Below are 25,595 nucleotides of genomic sequence, written 5' to 3' on the forward strand. Positions count from 1 at the left end.
CACAACGTGAGTCACACATCTGGGTGGATAAGCCGGGAATTGGGAGTTTTCACTGTCAGGTTAATGAATGGAGGCAGAGCAGGTTGTGTAGGGAGCTGGGGCCTAATCCTCGCTTTTCCATAGAAACTTCTACTTTATGACTCACATTCCTCCCTGGGACATAGGGATAGACCAGTCCGCAGTGTGCTTGATAGATCTGTTACCCAGAACTCCCTGAGGCCACAGTCCGAATTTGGTCAAGACTCGGGTAGAGGACACATCTCCTTTAAAAGCCAGAAAGTTCCACAGAGACTAAAGGTGCTCTCCAAAATTGATTTTCATTACAAATTAACCAGTCTTTCTTTCCAACTGGAAAAGAAAGACTGTATAGCTAGAGAACCTGCCTTGAGGATCCACTCAGGGAAAGAGAAGAACACAGGCTGTCAACGTAGGGAGAGGAAGACTGCTTGTGATCTGGTAACAGCATTTCATCAACGTCAAAGGGAGATGCAAAACAGTTCAGCATGTCTTGTCAGAGGACTGGGAGGTGAAAACCCACAGTAGGGTCAGAAAAAGAAGCTGGATAGACATGACCACCATGAAAAAGAAGAGAGACTCATTTCCACTTACCTGTCACAAAGAGCCAGGTCCTGGCTCCGGCCCGCCTTGACGAACATCATCTTGGCGCTGAACAGCAGCTGCTTCATGATGTCTGTGAGCAGCCCCGCATCCACCTCCGGGTTGGTGAGCCCCTGGGACAGCCTGCAGCAGTGCTCAATCAGCTGGTGGCCGCAGGCAACGCTGTCCTGGTGCAGATTCAGGATGGCGATACACAAGGAGGCACTGGGGGCCTGGCCCAGGTGGAAGATGAGAGAAGCACACTGTGAGTTCCTGGAACAAAGCAAGTCTTCAAATGTAGCTGGGAGGGAGGAATTATTCTTCCCGTTTCACAAAGCTTGAAAAACCCTGACGGAAGGAGCCAAAAATCCCACAGCAAAGCAGAAGTAGAGCTAATCATACTTCAGAAGTTCTAAGTAGCACTGGCAAAGTTCTGGCTGCTAGGTTTTTGTCTCCTTACTGGGAGGAAGGCAGCTGTGTCCATGTGTTACCTACTTCTTGGGAATGTCTGTAGGTGCCCTTCTTTTTTAGTCTACTGTCCCACTAGCGCAGGTGCTCCTTAATGCTGGCTTGGACGATAGTCATCTTGCTTGTCTGGCTACCTGGAGAAGTCTTTGTTTCAAGCCACTGGAAACAGTGCTGCTAAATTAATATTCCTAAAGCACACTCTGAAACCTTCCATGGCCCTGATGCCTACCAAGTACATATATCTTACTGCAGAGTGCAAGGCCCTACACATAAATAGCCTATTTCAACCCTACCTTTCCTACCTCTCCATTAACACCCTATGTTCTCTCCAAATTAAACCACTTCTAATTCCCCAATCATTTTTTTTTTAAACAAATTATTTGTACTGTTTTTTTTTTGTTTGTTTTTTTAATTTATTTATTATTTATTTATTATTTATTTTTGGCTGTGTTGGGTCTTCGTTTCTGTGCGAGCGCTTTCTCTAGTTGCGGCAAGCGGGGGCCACTCTTCATCGCGATGCGCGGGCCTCTGTCGCGGCCTCTCTTGTTGCGGAGCACAGGCTCCAGACGCGCAGGTTCAGCAATTGTGGCTCACGGGCCCAGCTGCTCCGTGGCATGTGGGATCTTCCCAGACCAGGGCTCGAACCCGTGTCCCCTGCATTGGCAGGCAGATTCTCAACCACTGTGCCACCAGGGAAGCCCCCCAATCATTTTTGATACTGTGCCTTCGCTTGGATGTTTGAGTTTGGAACTCTTTGTCCTTCTCCTATCCTCACTCCACTCAGGACACCCAAACTTCTGCTTGTCAAACTCCTACTGTACTTCCAAGGCTCTTCTTAAATGCTACCTCTTCCACGAAGCCTTTCCTGATTTCCTCTTGTGTATTTCTCAAGCTGTTCCTCATTTTCTGCTTTAACTGGTTTACTTGTCTTAGCTCCCATGATATTACACTGTGAGCAAGTGAAGGCCTGCTTGTGTTTGCCCAACTCTGCGTTTCCTGCCATGCTACTACACATCATAAGGAAACTCAAATGACCATCACATTTTATTGCTATTACCTGCTCATAGTAAAATTCACTCCGCACCAGCTCATTTTCCTCCTCATTCAGATCCAAAATCCATTCCACCTCAGCTGCTTTGGGGACTCTCACCACAGCTGAGTATGGAGGGCTTTCGCTCTTGGGGCTGTCTGGTGCTGAGAAGACAAATGCCGTTCATGTGTCATTCACTGGCCGGCAGTCCAGTCTAGCCCAGCCCAGGGAGCCACAAGCTGCAGGCAGATCCCTGCCTGATATCTTAGGGCCCTTTCTCTCCTTTTGGTCCCTTTTATTTCCTTTAGGAGACCACCTTGGGTATCTCAAACTTTCTTCTCCAGGCACAGACCTGGAATGAGTGTTACAATGTTTGTCACACAAACTTGTTGCTTCACACGAGAAACTATGAATGGTGCATGCTTCCCAAATGGAGGGATGAGCCATTGGCTACTCTAAAAACTAACCTGCCCAAACTATTAATAGTGATTACCGAGGGGAAGGAGGGAGCATTGGAAGGCAGGATGGTGGTGAAGGGAAACCTAGGGGGGAAGAAAGAAAAATAAGCTACTAAAAGTTAAGGACCAAATTCTTTGGCTGCTGGCCTTCTCGATGCTGGAAGCTAATGGGCCAGTATGATAGGTTAATATGATGACAAACCTTAAGGGAAATAGCCTGACAGAAATGCCAAGAATTTTCTTTGGTCAACCTGTTGGACTGAGTTGCCACTGAGGGTGTTAGTTGCAGCAGATATGCTGAAGGAAGAGCCAACTTGAGCATAGAGACAAAAAGTCACAGGGAGGGAATTCCCTGGTGGTCCAGTGGTTAGGACTCCATGCTTTCACTGCCAAGGGCGTGGGTTCAATCCCTGGTCGGGGAACTAAGATCCCACAAGCTGGGTGGTGCAGCAAAAAAAAAAAAAAAAGTCACAGGGAATGTGATTCAGCCTTACCTCCTGGTTGTCCTCGATTCTCCTCTGGCGCACTGGAAACAGAGAAAGAAAAAGTGAAATGCCTGAATCCCTCCTCGTGCTCTTTGTTTTGAGCTTAGTGTATAGCACTGACATTTACTGTTACCCGAGTGAGATTATCAGGGAATCATCCAAAACTCTTTTCTCTCCCTCACCTGTCACAGCCAACCACTTACCACTTCTTGCCCGTTCCATTTAAAATACCTGTTTAAATGTCCCCATCTCTCTCCTCATCCCTGCCTCAGAGAGGGCCCTCATCATTTAATGCTAGAGCCTTTGCAATAGCTTCCCAATTGGTCTCCTTGATTCTACCAAGCTATTCTCTACTTTGTAGCTACAGCAAGCTTCCAAAAATGCAAATCTGGTCATGTTATGCTTCTGCTTAAAATTCTTTGATAGCTCCTCAGGGTAAAATATTCCACATTTGCAGTTTAGCAGACAAAGCTCCTTATGGCTTGGCTGCCTCTTGAGACCATCTCCTACCACCCATGACCTCTGCTCAACCCATAAAAGTCCTCCCCACACTACTACGGGCTCTGATCAAGTTCAGTTGGTGCCACCAACCACTAAATTCCAATGTCACAAGCCAGAGCCCAAGTCTACCACCTGCACGAGGAGCCTTCTGGTCAACCCCAGCCCATGCTGTCAAAGAGCAAGCTCCAAGCCTTTGTGCCATTCCCTAGGTCCTCCCAGCTCAGCTGCCAGCCTCTGAGTCCAGAACCTTAGCCCATCACCTACCTATTTACACTTCCTCAAAGGACCCACATTTTCTCCTGCCCCTACCTTTGCAGTTGTTACTCCCACTTTTGGGCATGCTCTGTTTCAGCTTCTTTTCCTACCAACTTCTCATCCTCTAAGGCTCAGTCCAAGTGCCACACCTCTAGAAAACCCTCCTGATCACTGGGCTAAGCTGGGTGTGTCTCCACACTGCACTTACCCAAGGGCTCTGTGGTCTGTGTTTTGGCTGTCTCCCCACTAAAATGGGGGCTCCTCGAGGGCAAAGTGATTATTGCTCAGTGATTGCTGGATGACAGAATCCTCACTGATACCAACTGCTCATTTCAAATCTCAGCAGTATGATAAATGGGTAATTTCCCTGTCCCCCACCCAGAGGGAGGCAGTGGTATGCCAGGGTCACAGAAACTGTGGTATGAACACGGCATGTCTTCCTTCCTATCAGGTCAGTAATCACCATGGTAAATAATGTTAAAAAAATGTTCATAGTGAAAGAAACACGAAAATGCTGTTGAGCTATTGGGCAGAATGTAAAATCCCTTTAAGTCTGTTAGTAAAACATGAAGAAGTCAAAGTAATTTTGCTCTTGGATAGCTGCTTTGGCTCATATTCCCACATGCTCTAGGAGTCTTAGTTTCACCCTCCTTTGCTGCTAGAAGTAGTGGAAAAAATTGAGCAATACTGGGCTGGCAAACACAGTCTTGACCTGTCTTGCCAGAGGCATGAGCAGTTTCTGAGGCTCGTTCTCAGCTGAACTGTGCACAGGAAAGTGTGTGGGCTCTTCTAGTTGTGGATAACAAGCCAGAATGACGAGCTCAGTGAGAGCTGATGCAAGTGAGGCCCCAACATTCAGTAGCTGAACGTGTCTTTTGGAGTCCAGCTGAGACCAACTGAAGCAAGAGTGGCTGGAAAAGAGATGAGGTCGTTGGCAAACTAAGATCCATGGCCTCAGTTAGGGGACAGGCCGAAGAACTAAGTGTCCTGATCCCAGAGAGAACATCATGTAAGAGTTCTGATCTCTGCTTCTACTCACCCCTACTTCCTCTCTTAGAAGTCTCTCTGACCAGGGTCAAACATTACACTGTAGAGTTAATGGCATTTCAGTGTGAATGTGAAATGAAAACTTTTTGTAATTGCTCAGATTTGAGATGCTTTCCATAATGAGACCCCTAGGAGTGTCAGGACCCGGGGGAGGGTGCAGTGGTCAATAGCAGCAGCGGCCCCGCTGCAGGACACTCACTCTTTGTTGAAGTAACTATAGCACTGGTCACACACGCGAGTAGGGTTCTCTCTGCAGCCTTCCACCACCGTTTTCTTAGTGGAGCAGGAACTGCACACTAGCCGACCACAGCGGCGACAGTGATGACGCCTGTTAAACTGAGGAGTGTCATCAGGAAGAGAAGGAGGAGGGAGGAAGAGAAGGTGAGATTGCAGGACCTGTGAGCACCCGTCAATCCATTTATCCTTGGAATTAGCCACCTGTGACTTACTAAGAATACCATGTGCTTGGGCCTCTATTGAGAAAGAACACACTAGTCCTTGCCTTCAAGAAGCTGACATTTAAAGATCTCTCTCATCTGATGGGCAAAGATGTCCAAGTCATGGACAGTTTTTCAATAGCTCCTGACAAGTCTTACCTGTCTGTGGAGGAAACATGTGAAGACACCGCAAAAAGCAGTGGGGAAGAAGTGACTTTCTCAGCCAGTGAGGATCACATGTCTACATGGTATTGATGATGATGAAAAAATGTCCTTTTTTCAAGATGCTTTTACAAATACTGCCTTATTTCATCATAAGAGGTTGACAGATATATTACACCGCTTTTATACACGAGGAGGAAACAGACACAGAGAAATTACATCATCATCCTTTTCATCAGCTGAGCTATTGTGCCAGTCAGGTACTGTGTTCAGTGTGGTAACATTTGTTACTGTAGTTAGTGATTATAGCTCCATGAGCCAAATAACCTATCATCCCTAGTTTACAAGTGAGCATCTGAGACTGAGAAAGTTAATAGTCACATTGCTAGTAAGAGGCAGTGCCGGTATTAGAACTGAGGTCATCTGGCTCCAGCACATAAAACCATTACCAGGTCACCCGTCTTTCTGCAAAAGACGCAGGAGCTAGAAACGAGATGCCCTGGCATTTGGTGACTCCTCCCGTGCAATACCATTCTGGCTCTTTTTATTTATTTCATGAGAATGGCAGAGATTTTAGAATTTAAGGCTCCTTGAGGGTGTCTACCATCTGTCTAAATTCAGAAAATATATTCTGGTCAGGTCAAAGATAAACCCAGAGCCTTAGATCTGGTAGTTAGTTCTTCTGAACATACCCATACCCTCTTGGGGACAGGAGGTGACTATAAACTCAGGCTCAGGAAGTAGAGCTTTCCTTTAATTTCTCCTGCAGGTAAAGCCGGAGACGGACGCTGCTTACCATGGTGAAGCGCTCCCTGCAGCAGACCATGCAGGTGCTCTCACTCTCATCCGGTACCCACTGGTGCCTGGCAGGGGGCGTTGCTGGGGGCACAAACTCCAGTGGCGGCTGACTCTGTGGGAAGCTCCTCTCCCTCGGACTGGGGGAATGCACAATGGAGACACCTGGGAGTCAAAGCCAGAAGTCAGAGTAAAACGTGATCAGTAGTCCAGCTAATAAACAAAGAAGGGATGAGAGAGTTAGAACTGTACCACTTTACAAAACCCTACTGATATCATAGATCCAGTTATTGATCATCGATGGCTGACTGCAAAAAGAGCATTGTGCGTCTCCTGATGGAAGGCACACGACCACCTATCAAATATACTAACCAAAAAATATTAAGCCTGAATCAAATCAAGCTTCTAGATCTATCTACCAGTGTACTGGAAAACACAGGGGATGGAGACCCAGATTGCCATGGGGTGACAATCAGCAGAATGCAGCATGTGGGAAGCTCTAAAGGACAAATGACCCAGTTTCCTCCACAAATAAAAAGAGGTAGGGGAACATATTGATTAAAACAGATTTAAGAGAGAGTTTAGCCAAATGCCATGTGTGGACATTATTTACATCTTGATTCTAGAAAGACCAATTCTAAAAAAAATCTTCATGAGACAACTGCGGAAATCTGAATAGTGACTGGATAGTTGATAATAATAAGGAATCATTAATTTGGTTTTAGGTATGAGAATGATGTTATGGTTTTGTTTTATAAATGTCCTTACCTTTTAGAGATGTACACTGCTTTATTTATAAACAAAATGGTATGACATCTAGGACTTGTTTCAAAATAATCCAGTAGAGGGACAGGGGTAAAGATGAAACAAGAATGGTAATACTGAGATGATAAATATTGCAGCTGGGTAATAGGTATGTGACACTTCATTACACTGGTCTCTCTACTTACGTGTACTGGAAATTTTCTGTAATAAAAAGTTAAAAAAATTAAGTAAACCAAAGCTGCTCAGGCTGCCTTATGCAGATTTGTGAAGCTGCTCATATCCCCGTACATCTGAGCCCTTCTGTCAGGTCTGCTGATTATTGTGAAGCATGGCTAATTCTCAAAGCATGGCCACGAAATGCCACGGTCTTTGTTTTATGATATCTAAGGAGAATTCTTGTCAACTAGCAGAACGATGTTGGCAGGTCACAGAAAAAGAGAACTGGAAAACACAGTGACTCTTCGCAGCACCCAGAAGAAGAGGGGCTGTCGACCTCTCCCCAGAAGCCTGCTCTCCTAACTGCTGGCAAAACAAACACTTGCTGAGCTGCTTCTGAGTGTAGGCCATTGGGCAAAAGTCAGGAGACTGTGGGAGAAGAGAGGTGGTGAAAAGGGGTGACCAACACATGGCAGAGGCCTTCAAGGACCTTGCACCCTGTGTGGGTGACAGACTTAAATAACTACCTGCAGGACAGGGTCAGAATGAACATGAGGACTAAATAAGTCGATCCTCCTTATTAGTAGATTCCGTATTTGTGAAGTTGCCTACTCGCTAAAATTTGTTTGTAACCTCAAAATCAATATTTGCATTGCTTTTGCAGACATGCACAGAGTGGTGAATAATTTGAGTTGCCTGGTATACAGCTTCTCATCTGGGGTTGAACAAGGTAATGTTTTGCTTTCTTACCTCAGCTCTCATACAGAGATGACCAGAGGATGCAGATGGTAGGGGACAGTGCAGCAGGGTCGTGTAAGAAGCTCCACTCTGGGGTTAGTTGGACAGGGTTTGAATCCCAAAGCCTCATTAGGCACTCATTAATGGGGTGGCTTCAGGCAAGTCACTTTAACACTCTGAACCTCTTTTTCTCTTTCGTAAAATAAAGAAAATAGAATCTACTGGGATGAATTGTTTTCAATTTGAGATTATAATGCATGTGAAATGTGTGTGTGTGTTCGTGTGTATATGCGTGTCCACACATGTATACACACACGCGCGCGTGCGTATTTTCCCTAGGAGCAATGGTTTAGTATTTGCTAATTCAGTGTTTGTGGAGTCTTCATAGATATACTACTGCAAATAATAAGAATCGATTGTATGTTGAATTTTCTGGGATACAAAAAGCTGGAACGAATCAAGAAAAACAATAAGAATGTTGTGACTGGAAATGAAAAAAGAAGCAAAAGAATCAGAAAATCAGAGTAAGGCAAGATTGAACTGAAAAATGGGTAACTCTCAGAACCTGTCCTTACCAGGACCAGCAACAGAAGAGAACTCCGCTGATGGTGACCTAGACAAGGTCTCGAGGTCTGAAGCCGGACTGACAATTTCCTGGAGGTGAATCATAGAATCTGTAGGGAGGGAAAATGTTGACAGATTGTTCTATCATAAACATCCTTACTTGCTGTGCTAGGCATTTAGTTCAAAGCCCTGTTGGTTTTGCTGACTGTCATCCCATGACTCTACTAGGTATGCAAAGAATGGCAGAGGTACTTCTAAGACGACAGCAAGCATGCTTCTTAAATGCCTCAATAAACAAACTATGTTAGGCACGTGAGATAAATGAAGTAGACACTAGGATTTTACAAAATAAATCTAGAGATGCCCAGGCGGAAGTAGAAGACATTTAAATGATGGTCCTGGAGGGTAGGGAGTAAGAAAAAAAAAAGCTGGCTGGGAACATCAGCCCCCATTTATTTCATTTTCTTCATTCTAGAAGAGGCTGAGTCAGTTCACACACTAGTGACATCTGATGTGATCCTGGGAATAGCGCATACCCTCAATACAAAATGATGGCACTTAGGAGCCCAGTGCACCAAGGCCAGACAGAGACCACCCCCAGCATGTTTTTCTGTTTTTGTTTTTATTTATTTTTGGCTGCGGTGGGTCTTCGTTGCTGCACGCGGGCTTTCTCTAGTTGCGGAGAGTGGGGGCTACTCTCCGTTGCGGTGCGTGGGCTTCTCATTGCAGTGGCTTCTCTTGTTGCGGAGCACGGGCTCTAAGCATGCAGGCTTCAGTAGTTGTGGCACACAGGCTCAGTAGTTGTGGCTTGCGGGCTCTAGAACGCAGGCTCAGTAGTTGTGGCACACGGGCTTAGTTGCTCTGCAGCATGTGGGATCTTCCCAGACCAGGGATTAAACCCATATCCCCTGCATTGGCACGTGGATTCTTAACCACTGCGCCACCAGGGAAGTACCCCCCAGCATGTTTTGTTCCCCGAACCTTTATATTATTATGCACGTGGTGGTTATCTACCATCCTTTCATTCTGGTTATCCTGCCACTTCCTCCAAGACTGAGATCTCTCCTATATAAAAGAGCTATCTCTCCTGAAGTGTATCCTTTCACTCTCAATCAACTCAAAATTATAAAAGAGGAAAAATGAAAACTAAGGATGTAGCATGGTATCTCCTTCTCCATGTAGAACCCCCATCGAGGATGCTGGCAGTTACCTGAGCGTCTCTCCCGCAGAGGGTACAGAAAGTCCAGGGCTTTTCCTGCGTATCTGGAAAGCAGCGAGTCCACCTCGTCCATGGTGAAGCCAATCTCCCGGCCGGCCAGCAGCTGGTGCAGAGTCTGCACGGCCATGGTGGCCCAATCCACTTTCATGTTCATGAGCAGCTGCTCCAGCACGAGCAGGGGGTTAGAGGACAAGTGGGAGTAGCTGGCCCGGTGCTGCTCGGGCAGGGTTAGCAGGACCTGGGTGTGGGGCAGAGCCACAGAGTGAAGAAAACAGGACACGAATTTCAGAAGAAAGCCAAGATTCTTACTGGGAAGGGGGAAGGGTATCAGGGACCACATGGCACTTGGCCAGCTACTGAAACTGGCTAGGAGTCTCTTAGGAAGCAAGGCTGTACTCCTCTCTAAATCCTCCAGGTGGCAATCAAGAAGAGGGGCTGGCAAACTTTTTCTGTAAAGGTTCAGGTAGTAAATATTTTAGGCTTCATTGGCCATAAGGTCTTTGTGGCAACTACTCAACTGGTAAATGAATGTACACGGCTTGTGTTCCAATAAAACCTGATTTATAAACGCAGGCAGAGGACTGGATTTGGCCCACAGGTGGTGGTCTCCTGACCCCTGGCCTAGACCAACCAGGCATGGTTGACCTCTGCCTGATCCTTAAAGCCACCATTCTGTCCATTGGAGGCTTTACTAGAATAAGCAATATAAGGTGGACTAAACCTGGCACCTCCAGTGTTCTACAGGTGAATGATGACTCTAAATTCCTCCCAGAGGTTGTTATCACTGGGCTTGAAATACGTTCACTGGCTCTGCTCATTGCCAATTTTCAAAGATTCCATTTAGGTACAGTACTTCCCCCCCCACCCCAAAAAAAGTGTATCCTCTTTAGAATCATAGTTGAACTCTTAGCAAGTGGGCTAGTGGTCATATTCATGGCTCTACCAGCACTATTCTATTCATGGGGCGAGTTCTACACTCAGGGGGCAGTATATATGACTTCCAATCAGAATCATTATTAGAGAGTTAGAAGGCCTTATCTCTCCCCAAACTCTCCTTCACTGGATTACTTTTTCTAGCTTATAATTTCTTCTATTAGTGTCTCCAAGGTTACACCTCAAAGGTGAAGACTTATCTCATTGCCTAGACAATTAACCCTTTTCCTTTAGCACAAAGTACTTTTAAGGATTTAAAGCAGTAGTTTTAAATCCTCGCATCAGAATCCTTTTGGAAGATAGGCAGGCCCTGTCCCAAGAGGTTCAGTTTTAATTACTCTAGGGTGGAGATTAACTACTGCTATTTTTAGAAAGTCCAGGTGATTCTAATTCATGGTCAGAATTGAGAAGCCCTGGTATAGCAGATGCCAAGGAAAGCATAAAGAGAACTTAAGAGGACAGTAAAATTCACTTTGGAGGCAGAGCAGTAAGCGGACGGGAAGTCCTAAGGGATGTGGTGGGCTGTTAGGGTCAAGATTTTATACACCACAGGTCAAGGATGGCAGGTGCCTGGAAGGGCAAGTTCTGAAGTGGGAGCTGGGCCAGCAGTCCCTCCCTCAGGCATGCTTTCCCAACACCCCCTTCTCCTCCTGACCTTGGATCCCATGTACAGTGCTTGGATTTCACGGCGTCGGTCAGCGGTCAGTTCTCCATAGAAGTGGGTGGTGAGGTAGTTGGCCAAGAAGTGAGAAGTGGCCAAGCTACAGTGCTGGTCGAGGGACTGCTCTGTGACCTCAAGGCACATGGTGAGGTCAGGAATTCTTCGCAGGAGCTGTTGCAGGAGGAAGGTAGAGGAGAAAGGTGAGACCTGCAGAAGAACCCTTAGTCCAGCCTTGTTTTGTTTGAGAACAGAACCTTTAGGTTTAGTCACTGTGGATTAACCCCTTCTCTGCACTCATTTTTCCACCACCCTCGAAGCTTCACAAATGATGGCTTTGACAGGACCAGAGATCAGCAGAGTCTTGGACCCAGCTGCCCATCTGGCACCTAATGCTGGGTTAGGCACCTATAGGGAAGATGACTCCTGAAGGACAGCTCCTGAAGGACATGGAGGGGCAGATCTGAGACTGCGAATACTTTGCATGGGATCCAGCAGGAACAGAGCCACCTGATTTGACTAACCTTCTCGTCCCCTGCCAAAAGAAAACTGGGAAGAGTTGGAGGCTTACTTGCAGAGCCTTTTCATGATCTCCTCTTTCTAGAAGGTGGAGAAGATGCTTTTGATGTAGGTTGATTAAATGTTCTCTTGTAATGGGGTATAGGCAGCCCCACTCCTCACACAGCTCATACTCCTGGAAGGAAACACACATGCCTTCAGTCCCTTTAAATTCCTGGCCTTGTCACTCATCCAGCTCTTGCCTGATTTTTCTCAGCAGTCTTGAGTCTGCTAAAGCCCCAAGAAAGTTTGGGAAGTGCTGATGGGAACTTCACTGTGGGATTAAAGTGGGATCGTAAAGGACTAGAGTGGCAAGGTAAGTTATGAAAATGATCCAAGTAGGCTGACTGTTCAGGATGTCCTTTTTCTTTTAGCTCTACTATAAAAAAGAAACAGATGACATACAGCTACTGACACTTGGTGTCAGCCCTGGGAAGATACTAAGGAAGTGGGGAAGACCGAGAAGACTGTCCAAAGGAGACAGTGCCTACTCAGCTCTGACTGTTGCCATATGAATGTGCAGGCCCAGTGGTGCCAGACTTTTAAAAATGCCAAAAAAATTTTTTTAATTAAAAAAATTCCCTATTTTACAATGTTGGCAACGAAATCAATATGAAAAACTAAAAATTCTGCAGAGCAGTACTACATGGGCCAAACAAACATGTTGGGGTTGGATTCCATTGATATCACCCCTTGTTACTCACCCCTCCAACATCAAATTTGTGAACTCTGGATTAAAGCTTCCCAGACCTTTGTCCATGTATTCTAATATGATGGCATCTGGAAGGCCCTCCCCACAACTCTGCCTGGGGCCACCTTCTTCAGGATGCTTCCTTGTTTCTTGGGCTGTCTTAGGCACCTGGCTGTGCTCCCACCATAGTCTGGGCTTACTTCGGTCACTTGGTATATCGCAATCACCCAGGGGTGTGTCTCGCATCGCCCCGCCCTGCTCCCTCCTTTCCCAAAATGTGAGCTGCACAAGGGCAAGGACTAAGCTTAATTATCTTTGTTTCAACACCATCTAGCACAGTGGTAAATAACAGACAGTGAATAAAGGTTTCCCGGATGAATGAACATCTGAACAAATACATCTACATTTTGAACTATGGTATATCAGCTCCTTAAAGGGTAAAAAATAGTCTCCTTAGCACTCAAATGTCCAATAAACACATGAAAAGATAATCAAGGTCATTAGTAATCATGGAAATGTAAATTAACACCATAATGACATACCATCTTATTGGCAAAAAAAGTGAAAAGCTGGACAATGCCAAAGTTGCTAAGAAGATGGAACAACAGGAACTGTGAGTGGGAGAACAGGGACAGGACGACGGATCTGAACAGCAATGTTGTAACATCTTAGAAAAGGTGAGGATGCTCATGCCTCATGATCCAGCAATTCCACTGCCAGGTATACATTCTGTACCTACTGTAAACAGTGTAGGAAATCTTGTGTATGAAAACAAGAGTGATAGTACAAAAGTGTCAACTGTATTATTCTCTATTCTTCTACGTATGTTGGTAACTTTCACACACACAAAAGAGAAAAAAAAAGTGTTATGTAGTCATAGAAAAAAATGTGAACGTTGATACGCGGAAAGAGGTCTACATAACCAGCTAAGGCATAGCAACTCTGGAAAGAGGAGGAAGGGGAATAGTACCCAGGAAAATGGTACCTTGGCTTCTAGAATCACATTCATGACAGTTGATGGGTCCTCGACACAACAGTTCCTCAGGGTCTGCCAGTCACACCACATGGGGGTAGCCTGCAAACCTAGGATCTAAGGAAAGACAGAAAAAGATATCAAACCACACTGCAATTTCTCTGCTCAGGAACAAGTCATTGGAGTTTCCAGGGATGGGCCATCCCCAGGTCTCTGTCCCAAAGTCAGGCTGTCAGAACTTGCCAGGAGAGAGGAGGGATTAGAACGAACGGGACAAAGAGTGTTTGGAGAGGTGAGAGAACCTATCCAGCAAGTATAATCAGGGAGCAAAGGCTGAGTGGGGAGGCCAGGATTGGGGCCTTTCACTTGGAGGACAATTCTCAGAGGCTTCTGTGCTTTGCAGCTTGTTCAGTCTTCTGGAGTCACTTGTCCCCTGCCCCTCCAGCTCAAAACTCTAGACAGGTTATTCTTCTGTCCTGAATGCTCTGTGGGATCACCTTTCATGCAGCATTTTAGCTCTGCATGAAAACTGCTATGGAAGAGTGGAAAGAAAATCTTTTTCACCTGCCACTTTCACTTTCCCTGGTTGGGCTCTGGGCTCTGTTTGGTTCCAAGCACACATGGAAAAATGAGCATATATGTATACTTGTTATGTAGCTGTACCATCGAAATCTGTCTTCCTGAGCCTCTTGATCTTGAACATGACACATATATCCAAGAATCTTTCACTGTGAAACTGTCACTCTCATGCATCCCTTTCAAAATGGCTCTTGAAATTTAGCTGAAGTTTAAAACAATCTTTAAAGAACACATAATAGAGATTAAATTCTATAAAAACTCTTGAACAACAAGATACAATATACAAAAAACATACAAAGAGTTCAAATATACAGGGATACCTTGGGGATACTGTGGGTTCAGTTCCAGACCACCACAATAAAGTGAATATTATAATAAAGTGAGTCACATGAATTTTTTGGTTTCCCAGTGCAAATAAAGTTATGTTTACATTATACTGTAGTCTATAAATTGTGTAATAGCATTGCCTACAAAAAATGTACCTGCCTTAATTAAATATTTTATTGCTAAAAAATTAGTTTTAGCAATTAATTTGAGCATTCATCTAGTCATAATGTTTTTTGCAATAGCAACATCAGAGTTCACTGATCACAGTGACTTCCCCGGTGGTCCGGTGGTAAAGAATCCGCCTTCCAATGCAGGGGACGCGGGTTCGATCCCTGGTCAGGGAACTAAGATCCCATGTGCTGCGGGGCAACTAAGCCTGCATGCCACAACTACTGAGCTTGTGTGCCTCAACTAGAGCCCACGTGCCGCAAACTACAGAGCCCATGTGCTCTGGAGCCTTCGTGCCACAACTAGAGAAGAAAAAAACCCGCACACCACCACTAGAGAGAAGCCCATGCACCACAATGAAGAGCCCACGCGCTGCAACAAAAGATCCTGCGTGCCTCAACTGAGACCCAATGCAGCCAAAAATAAATAAAATAAATAAATAATAAATAAATCTTTAAAAATAGTTAAAAAAAAGAGTTCACTGATCACAGATCACCATAACAAATATAATAATAATGAAAAAGTTTGAAATAGTGTGAGAATTATCAAAATGTGACACAAAGACATGAAGTGAGTTAAGTGCTGTTGGAAAAATGGTGCCAAGAGACTTACTTAATGCAGGGTTGCCACAAACCTTCAATTTGTAAAAAACATAGTATCTGCAAAGTGCAATAAAGCAAAATGCAGTAAAGAAAAGGTGTGCCTGTACATGTGAAAAAGGCATTGTGGACCGTAAAGCATCATTCCAGTGTTAATTTTATTATGAATTTTTAATCCTTGTCTGACATGTACCTATTTAAAATTATAGGAGTAAATAAAATAGGAACCAGATAGAGGTTCCCTCGCTCTTCACCTAAGAACATAAGCCAGATACAGAGCAGAAAGAAGCAAGATACAGAGCAGAAGCCAGGCCCAGATTTTCTGTTTCTTAAAATCCACCATCACATGAGAATAGGCTGGAGTTGGTAATAAGGCGAGAAGCCTATTTCCTTTCTCTTGATGCCGAATCCTATACCTTCTGATACACCAGCAGCTCTGCTAGCTTTCTCTGTAGCTCACACTCCAGCCCATCTTGGAGAGCTGTGTCTGAAATGCAGTAGGCCAGGATCTCCAGGCACGACTCCAGGGGCCACCGGTCCACAAACTGCAGTGTTAGCCGACTTCTCAGAGATGCATCCTTCACAGCAAACAGGTACTGCCAACCTTCTTTGACTACAAGACAAAAAGATGCTCAGCAAGCCTGGCGCCGGAGCTCAAGAGTCCAGGTTACTTCTTAAGAGAAGGGCTTTGTTCAATTTCATAAAACAGGAGCTTGGAGGATCCTGAAGATCCTTCTGACCTGAATTAGTTTTTACACTTGGAACACTATAGGAGAAATACTATACCCTGTTTCTCTTTATGCAAATGTAATCATAATCACGGGACTTTCTGAAGAGAGGGAGAAAAGGAGAAAGGAGAGGAAGAAAAAGGAAAGATTTTCTCCTTTCCACAGGGCAGCCAAGCCCCTGCCCAGAAGCCACTCCCCACAGCCCGCCCAGCTCTTGCTCCCCCTAGTGGAGGGCTGTAGGTCATTGCTCTCAACTCTGGGTACACATCAAAGTCTCCTGGGGAGCTGTCAAACAGGCCCAGAGTCTGTTTTTATAAATAAAGTTTTATTAGAATACAGCCACACTCACTCGTTTATGTATTGTCTATGGCTGTTTTCATGCTATGATGGCAGAGCCAAGTAGTTGCAACCGAGCCTGTATAGCCTACAAAGCCCTTTACAGAAAAACTTTCCTGACCCCTACTTTAAAGCAAACACTTGCCTGAACCCTATCATGGGCTTCTGGAAACGGGGCTCTGATATTTGTAGTTTATAGAATTTCACAACGATTCTGCCATGCAGGGTTGAGAATATTGGTTATGAGTGCCTGTCCTAAAGTTCGATGCACTTGGGTTCTAAGCTCTGCTCTACCACTGACTATCCTGGGCAGTTTCCTACCCTCTGAGCCTTGTTCGCCTCTCAGTATCATGAGATTATGGTGGCACCTTTCTCTAGAGTTACTGTGAGCATCAGGTGCGGTGATCCACTCAGTGAATGCCCAATACTATTACCACTGGTGAAGGAAGGAGGCATGGCTTTCTGCTCACCACCTGCCGCAGCACAGCTCAGGACCGCATCCTGTATGCTGCTCAAGTCGTCCACATCTCGCCCGTACACTTCAGTGAGTTGAAGGGCCCGGTGCCAATCTCTGGCCACCAGGGCTTCCTCGAAGGCCTCGGTGAGCACATCCAGGGCTATTGGAGAATGCAGGCCCAGGAGGACGGTAGAGAGACTGGCCCGGCCACAGAGACTCGCTGCCAGACTCTGCCCCTGCTTGGAAGACCCTCGTAGGGGCTCCCAGGCAGCTAGGAGGGAGGCCTCAAGCATAGGGAACTGTTCCAGGAGGCGCTCACACTCCCGGGCTACCTGCTCTGCAGTCAGAGGCACCTCCCTGCGGCCACGAAGCTCCTTCCAAGACAAGCCGGGCTTGGTGATCTTTGACCCCTGGGAAGCCCCCAGACAGGCCACGGTAGCCAGCAGCTTCGAGCGGGACTTAAGGAAGGCCAAGGCAGAGGAGGTGAGGGCTGGGCCTGCTGAATCCCTCGGGGAGGAGGGGGGCTTTCTCTCCAGCGTGGGATTCTCAGTTGGCTTTGAGGAGCTCAGTGTAGAAAGTGGGAGGTCCTCCAGGCAGTGGGAGGTATGCAGCTGGGTCAGGATGCCCAGCTGGGTCAGAAGGGATGATGTCTGCTGGCTCTGACGGGAAGAGCAAAGGGCAAGGGGCTCACAGCAGCAGTTGACAATGACCTGTGGCACACTCAGGCTGAGACCCTCCCGGGCCAGAAGGGCTGCCAGCCTGGAGGGAGAGAAGCAGAGGGCATGTAAGGCCTCAGTGCCTGGGCACCATCACCCAATCTCAGAATTTCTTTATGTGTAAACAAGCAAATGTAAATGTAGACTCTCTAATTGTTCCCCCTAACCCCTCTCTTTTTAACTCAAAAGGCAGCCTATTAGACCCAATTCTCTGCCCCTTGCTTTTTTACTTAATAACACATCTGGGAGATCTGTCCATATCCCTCTACAGACAGGCCCCTCATTCTTTTTTTACAGCTATATAGCATTCCATTATGTGGAAGAAACTGAATTTAACTAGTCTATTAGCGGACGATGGCTATGCCATACAAAGCTATAATAAAATGACTTGGTACATACAGCATTTTTCATACTTATAATAAAGGATAAATTCCCCAAGGTGGACTGCTAGGTCAAAAATGTGGTTTGTCATTTTAGTGGATGTGGACAAACTGCCTTCCCACAGGGGCTGTACTAATTTATATCCTGCTGGCAATCTGTGAGAATGCTTGTTTTCCTACAGTCTCGCCAACTAATGTGTTATCAAAGTTTTGGATTTTTGCCTACTCATAAGTGAAGAGCCACCCCTTAATTTTATACTTGCAATATAAACATTAGAGGTGGAGAGAGAGAAAGAAACGAGGCACACTGAATTTTAATGTAGCCTGTATAAGAGTAAATGCAAATTAAGGGAAAAGTCTGGAAGAAATCTCAACTTCCTGTATTGAACTCAAACACAGTCCCACTGAGCCTTTGGTTTCCTTGATGAACAATTAGGAAGGCCCAGGCCTGGCTCCTACCTCTCTGGGGGAACTTGTCGCTCAAGCAGGAGGTGTGACACCAGTTGGGAAGAGCTCTGTTGCAGGAGAACAAAGGGGTTTCCTACCTTGACCTCTACGTGATCTGCAAAAGTAAAGAAAGTGATCTTTGCACCACTGATTGCAACATTCACAGCGCTGTTTTCTAGAATCAATTAAAAAGTAGTGTCAAAACTACATGGAGGGCTTCCCTGGTGGCGCACTGGTTAAGAATCCGCCTGCCAGTGCAGGGGACACGGGTTTGTGCCCTGGTCCGGGAAGATCCCACATGCTGTGGAGCAACTAAGCCCGTGCACCACAACTACTGAGCCTGTGCTCTAGAGCCCACAAGCCACAACTACTGAGCCTGCGTGCTGCAACTACTGAAGCCTGCGCCCCTAGAGCCCGTGCTCCCACAACAAGAGGAGCCATCGCAATGAGAAGTCCGCGCACCACAACGAAGAGTAGCCCCCGCTCGCCCGCCGCAACTAGAGAAAGCCCGCGTGCAGCAACGAAGACCCAACACAGCCCCCCAAAAATAATAAAGAAATAAATAAAGAAATAGAAAAAAAATTTTAAAAAAACACAAAACTACGTGGAAAGCCCTTCTGTTGATATTTTTCTAGGTAAAAGGTATTCTTGACATGATGCTGACCACAGGTTTATCTACGCCTTACCACTGTTCTAAAGACTTCCAACTACAGACAAACTTCAGGGAGCAGGCCTAGCCACAAACAGCTGATCCTGCTCCCTTCAATATGACTGAAGTGTAGGTAATACTCGCGCTGCGGACTTGAGTAAGAATCTGGCACTCGAATCAGAGACTTAATTCCCCTGGTGGGTCCTCATATCCACAATAGATCGAAGATCTGGGAGAGGTATTTTTGAGTCATTAATGCCATCAAAACGTATTGAATACTCTCATGTGCTGTACCATTGTACGAGGCATCAAGGAGACAAAGGTGAATAAAACACAGAGGTGAATAAGAGAGGACCTCACATGTAGTGTCCTCGGCTACTGCTGTACCCAGAGCCTCTTCAGTGTGCGCCTTCCTCTTCCTTGCCCCTAAACACCTGTGGGCCAGTCCTGACTCTATTTTCTCTTCTTTGCTACTCACCAGGCTCAGAGCTCAAACTCCGCAGGAGAACAGCAGCCAGTGTGCTGCAGTACCTGAAGAAGGTGCCCATGTAGTCAGTCTGCCTGCCGCCTGCTGGCATCTGTTTGCCCAGGTTCTTCTGGAGGAGCTGAGTCTGGATATACACAGGGTGGGCCTCTGCCTCCAGAGCTTTCTCGGCCACCTGCTCCACCAGGGAGGTGAGTGGAGTACTCCTGGGCTCTGGGAGGAGTTATGAAAGGAGAAGGCATGTAGTGTTGAGTCTGTGCATCTGGCTTTGGGTCAGTTTCCAAACAATATGGGAACTGGGCCTCTGTACACTGCGTGGGACATCCTATAGGCTGGCTGCTACGCTGACAAGGCAGTTATAAAATCCTAAGTTGGTTGCTTATACAAGTGATTCTCAGCCAGGAAGAGCTTTGAGTCTGGAGAAATCAGGGTGGAGAGTTCCATTTTCACCCGTCTCGGGTGGAACAGCTCTGTAAAGCTCACAGCACTCTTTTGCGGAAGGGTTAATCAATGTTTACGCAGTCCCTTCTGGGTATATCTCTCATAAGGAATGAGAAAAATGTGCCAGCTAATGGAGTGCTAACCAGCCCTTCACTTAGGAGGTGGGGAAACAGGTGGAATTAGTTACGAGACAGGCCCTGGTTAACTAGAGGGCTGGTAGGGCCCACTTCTGAGTCCTCAGCCTCTGCTCCAAAGTACTCTTTCCCGTTTCACTGCGTCCTCTCTCCATTTCAACCTCATCTGCTCCCATGCAGTCGGGCCTGTACCTGGCAGCTCCAGTGCTTCTCTCAGTGACTGAAGGATCTGCTCCAGCTGCTGGGCGAGGGTAGCGTGGCTGGCGACACAGTCCTCGGTGAGGCTGGGCCAGCACATCTGAAGCAGCTCAGCAATGCTGCACCGTGGGGGACCTCCCCCCTTTTCCTCTACACTCTCTACGGAGAGCAAATGAGAAAGAAAAAGTGAGGTCTGATGCTGACCTCATGTTCCGAGGCCGGGAGATTAAAAAGGGGTAGTAAAGCAGCTCACCTGATTTGATTTGTCCGGCTGACAGAAGTGGGTAATTGAGAATCTTACTGATCTGCTGAAGAACGCCTGGAAAACCTCGAATGCCATCAGCACTGAGGAATACGTGATCTAGCCGGCGACCTGGAAACAGGATGAATCGAGAAGGAATGCAGAAAAAAATAAGGCACTTTCAGAGATTGACACTCGGTCCTGTATTTACCTGTGAAGTTTTATCTTCTCTAGTATTGAGGAAGAAACGTACGCTGTGCCATTTTTCATGACAACCAGCATACCTGGCTTATTGCATGCCTGCTGTTCCAGGGCTACCTCTGGCAAGATGCCTCAGCTGTCCACAGCAGCAGACCCAGAAGCTCTGGCATTCCTAGGGAATCACTGTCCCAAGCCGATCAGGCACTTCTTGTGCATTTGCCTTGGTACTTCCTTCAGCCGAGAACTTGAGCTGGGATCTTATCTGTATCTTGACACCCTGACTAGACTATAAATAACTTTATGGACAGAGATTATTCCTTATACCTCTCCTGTACTCCCATATACTTGGGATAATCTGGAAATGCAGTAGGTACTAAATTAATTCCTGATTGATTGGCATCAAACCAATCAGCTTGAATATTATTAATAGCTTGGATAATATCTCCATTCATTTTAGAATATAAGTACTAGATGAGGGAGAGGGAAATTGTTCGATAAAAACAGCATTGTGTATGCCACGGCATACTTTCCTAGAAGGACTATGTCAACGTTACAGGACTTTTAAATCAACAGCTCAGAAGTGATTTGGAAGGGTGTGCAGAATAGAGTTAACACAGCAGGCCTGAGACTGCTATCCTTAGAAAGGGCTGCTTGCAAGGTTGGTCCCTGGTTGGTGTCTGTGAACTTGACTGGTAAACGGTTTCCTACACTGATATAAAACTTTCCCTAAATGATGAGAGCGACTGATTGTGCCTAAACTGTTTGTACAATGTGGTTTATGCTGAACACCTGCCTTCCTCCTGAGAGCCTGGAATTTTGGTACATGCTGGGCAGAGGGTCCCTCTGTCACCAGCTCCCAGTAAAAACCTTGGGCACTGGCTCACTAATGAGCTTCCGGTAGACAACACTTCACACTTGTTTGTTGTCACAACTCATTGCTGGAGGAGTTAAGCACATCCCGTGTGACTCCAGTGGGAGAGGACTCTTGGAAGCTTGTGTCTGATTTCCTCCAGACTTTACCCCATGAACCTTTCCCCTTTGCTAATTTTGCTTTGTGTCCTTTTGATGAAATAATTCATAGCCATGAGTATGACTATATGCTGAGTCCTGTGAGTTCACCCATCGAATCACTGAACCTAAGGGAGGCTATTCATATCATATCTATTCACCATTCCTCCCTCTATATTACTCAGAGAGAACATGTTTCTTTCTCTCTCCCTGGTCAGTCCTTCCAGTGCTGGGTGTGTGTATCAAGGATGGGTGGGGAGTGGAACTTTGCCTAATTCTTTCTTCACATTCCTCTACCTTCATTCCTCCAAGAATTCCATATACACATTCTGGGATATTATTAACCTCAAGGTACAATCCTCCCTCCAACTGTGATCCACTAAATTTTCCCTTATACCTAGTTTACAAGCTTGAGACTCAGGTTTTAGGTTAAGTGGGATTCACTCTTGAGGAGGTATGCAGTTTAAGGGCACAAATTCCATTGGTACCATTTTTGAATGTATATTTCTTCCTTGAATTTATCTATAAACCAGAAGAGAATTTCCCCCAATGACTGGAATTTGCTATATCTGTTAAGAAGGCGAGACTCTCAGTAAACTATATTTAAGTTGCCAGACCGGACATGAGGAAATGAACTAATAATCCTTTCTCCCCATCCCTCCTTCCCCGATAACTTTCTTCTTGCACGATTATCAAGCATCTCAGAACCCCATCTCCTCATTTGAGAATTAAGGGATCAAGCAAAAGCAGCACACTCACCCCGACTCTCAAGGCTGCTGTTCAGGCGCCGCTCAGCGGTTTCCAAGAGCTGCTTGCCGGTTTTCCAGAGCTGGCACTGAGAGCAAGCCAGGTCAAATGCAGCCATGGCGGGGGGGCTGAGGTCTTCCAGAACCTCTCTCAGGGAGGCAGTGGGCTCCACCGGGCTACTGCTTATCCAGAAGTCCTCCTGGAGTGTGGGGATGGGGTCTCCCGAGGTGCTGAGCAGCTTGTCGGTCACATCAGAGATGGAGTAAAATACCATCCCTGGACACCCAGCAGTGGGATACAAGGCAAGAGGTTAAAATGACTCTCACTAGCACTTTTATTTTGAAAAGTAGTTATTTAAAAAATGTCTGAGGTCCTTCTGCACAGTATACCATCTATGCATATCAAGACCATCATCACAGCCCACTCCTACGGCATCAAAACAATGGCATGGAAAGAAAGACCAAGAGAAACTCAAAAAGGTGGAGAGGAGTGAGGACCTCTTCCAAATGGGATGTAAAAGTAGGGTGAAGTGAGGTAGATCTGTGTGTGCTCATCAGAAAAGATCTCTAAAATACATCACTAAAAAAGCAAGGTAGAAAATAGTACTTGTTGGAAGAGCTCATTTATATTAAAAACAAAAAGGATATGCATATATTCTTTTGAATTTGTAAAGAAAATCTCTGGGAGCTTATAGAAGGAGCAACAAGTGATGGTAACTTGATATATAGAGCCTAGACCAGCAAGAGATGTAAAAATATGGGACAAGATTCCACTTTCAAGAAATAATGAAAGGATGAGCCCTTTCTGCAGTGCAGCCAAGGGTGGGAATTGACATCTGTGAATCCCAGGCCACAGGTGTTAGATACAACTTCTTCACTTGCTAGAAAAGTAGAATAATATGCTTTATCCCTGAATGATTACATGGGAAGAAAATAATCAATTCCCCAAATCCCAAGATTAATGGCCATCAAAACACATGGTGGAAACTGCATTCACACTCTTCAGTTTAAGTCACGTAGGACAAGCTTAATGGAGGAGCTCGAGGGGCAGGTAAGTGACCACTGTGGTCGGCGAGGTTAGGCACAGCTAGTAAATGACTCTGGAGGTGTCAGGACCGCTGTTCTTCAAGGCAAGCGTCCTTCTCTAGGTTTCTGCTCACCTTCATGATGAGCCTCTGATTTGGGTGGTTTTTCCCCCATACCCTCCTCCCGCAGCTCCCTCACCACCTGGCAACAGGGAAGCCGGACCTGCGGCTGCAGCGCTGCCAATGGCCTGCAGAGTTGAGCGGCCGCTGCCTGTTCTTCGGATGGTGCCACTACCCCCGTCCGAGTTCTGGTTTTCGATCTTGTGCTCTACTCGGGCCAGCTCCTGGATGACCTCCTGGTAGCGCTCCATGAACAGCAGCTCCCCGGAGCTGGGCGAGGACTTCAGGTTGAATGTGAACACCACCTGCCACAGGAGAGGAAGGAGTGTGGCTTGCGGCAGGCCCGCTGAGGTGGAGAGTGTCTACAGATCTGAGGTCTAGCTAGTCATCAGACTCTGGCCCTGAGACATCTGCTTTGTGGGGCTGGAAGAACACTGGACATTCAAAGAGTAGGTCAAATGTAGAAATAACTCGTAAAAGTCAGCAAGAGGGCCACTGAAGCCCCAGCAGAAAATAGGCAAAAGATGTGGACAATTTCAAAGAGAAAATACACAGGACTAATACACAGGTAAAAAATGTTTTCCCTTCCCAGTAATTCAGGGAGTTTAACATTAATATTACCTTGCATCTACCATAATGACAAAGTGTAAAAATAAACCCTCGGGGGCTGGTGGCGGAATGAACTGTCACAACATTTTTGAAAAGCAATTTGGCAGTCTACAGAGCTTTAAAAATGTTTATATTCTTTGACTCAGTCGTTTTTATGAAAAACTTTCTTAAGGAAATAATTCAAAAGTCAATGTATAAAGGTGATAATCTTGACACTATTTACTACAACTATTACCAGGTTGAAAATAAATGTGAGTTAACAGGGAATGGTCAAATGCAGCTACTAGATCAGACTATCATAAGGTCACTAAAATCAGTTACTAGGCAAATGCTTATATTATAATGTAAAAAAGGCACGAAGTTTTAGATCCAAAATGATCTTGGCTCTATATAAAAGTCACATACATCTTGGAAAAACATTGGCAAAAATATGCTTTTATCTTTAGTATTGGTTGTTCTGGACAATAGGTTAAAAGTAATTTTATTTTCTGATTAATACTTTTTGGTATTTTCTTATAAATATGCACAACTTGCTCTGTAACCAGGTTTAAAAATAAAACCTTTTATTAAAAAAGAAAAACGAAAAAAAAAAACGATCAAAGCCCCAGGAAAGGAAGAGGAAGTGAGGACATTTAGCGGTAAAGCATCAGGGGGCTCGCAACTGACTTCCTCTTGGTTTGGGTGTCAGAAAGGCTGGTGAGGGTCCTATCCTTCCCAGAGGGATAGAATTATCATTATCATTAAAGTACAGGATCTAAAATGTGTCAGAGGAAGTTAAGTAAAAATTATCCAATCACCTAGATGTTTCCATGATTTATTCCTCAACAAGTAAACTCACATGAAAGAAAAATTCTGACCTATGTGTTAAGGGACCAGTGCAAGTGTCATAAATATACCAAGAGAGTTTTAAAAACTAGAAGAGTGGGCTTTTATGCTTTTAAATTTAAACAATAGCAGAGGATTCTTGTATTTCTCACAGCTTGCACATAATCCGCTTAACATTCCAAGAGGTAGCACAAGCAGGTATTATATTTAACTCCAAGTTTCAGATGAAGACGTCAAAGCTCAGAGGGAGTAGAGTCTTTCTGGTTTCTACTCCCTGCACTTTTCCCTACACAACATTCTAATTTGCTAGCTCCCTACACTTCCTGTATGTTAAACTGGCATTCTATTTATTATTAAAAATTGTCTGCATAGTGATTTCTAACTATATAAAACCACGTATGTGTTCAGAGAAGGACTACAAGGAAAGAAATAAAAATATTTCAACGTCTTGACTGTGGCTGAATATTTTCTTTTATCTTGTTAAAAAACTGTTTTATGTTCTGAATACAAACAGATGATTCAACAGCTTAAGTCTCCTCCTTCTGGATCTTGAAATCCACAATGCTCAAGATCAGGCTCCATACATGGAAACTCCCTCCTGCTTCTCCTGCTAGACGTGGCCCCTCAGGTGCGCCCGACTGGCTCTGCTTGCACAAGCATCTGGCTTTACCTGAGGCCCCGCGGGTC

The 25,595-nt window shown here is 45.5% G+C and overlaps 1 protein-coding gene across 1 annotated transcript in view; it reads right to left on the minus strand.

Annotated features, from left to right (window-relative positions):
* ZFYVE26 (zinc finger FYVE-type containing 26) overlaps nt 1–25,595 on the minus strand; it is a 61,924-nt gene that overhangs the window by 17,120 nt on the left and 19,209 nt on the right. Inside the window, exons 15-32 of the mRNA XM_061180953.1 lie at nt 23,578–23,779; nt 22,343–22,606; nt 20,387–20,506; nt 20,128–20,292; nt 19,355–19,573; nt 18,240–18,342; nt 16,698–17,443; nt 15,580–15,776; nt 13,503–13,607; nt 11,840–11,962; nt 11,266–11,442; nt 9,669–9,915; nt 8,470–8,568; nt 6,237–6,400; nt 5,041–5,177; nt 3,048–3,079; nt 2,123–2,259; nt 610–830 (exon numbers count right to left, since the gene is read on the minus strand). Coding sequence (XP_061036936.1) covers nt 610–830; nt 2,123–2,259; nt 3,048–3,079; nt 5,041–5,177; nt 6,237–6,400; nt 8,470–8,568; nt 9,669–9,915; nt 11,266–11,442; nt 11,840–11,962; nt 13,503–13,607; nt 15,580–15,776; nt 16,698–17,443; nt 18,240–18,342; nt 19,355–19,573; nt 20,128–20,292; nt 20,387–20,506; nt 22,343–22,606; nt 23,578–23,779 — 3,458 coding nt within the window. The remainder of the gene's footprint in view (nt 1–609; nt 831–2,122; nt 2,260–3,047; nt 3,080–5,040; nt 5,178–6,236; nt 6,401–8,469; nt 8,569–9,668; nt 9,916–11,265; nt 11,443–11,839; nt 11,963–13,502; nt 13,608–15,579; nt 15,777–16,697; nt 17,444–18,239; nt 18,343–19,354; nt 19,574–20,127; nt 20,293–20,386; nt 20,507–22,342; nt 22,607–23,577; nt 23,780–25,595) is intronic.

This window comes from Eubalaena glacialis, chromosome 2 (genome assembly GCF_028564815.1).
Source record: "Eubalaena glacialis isolate mEubGla1 chromosome 2, mEubGla1.1.hap2.+ XY, whole genome shotgun sequence".
Classification (NCBI taxonomy): domain Eukaryota; kingdom Metazoa; phylum Chordata; class Mammalia; order Artiodactyla; family Balaenidae; genus Eubalaena; species Eubalaena glacialis.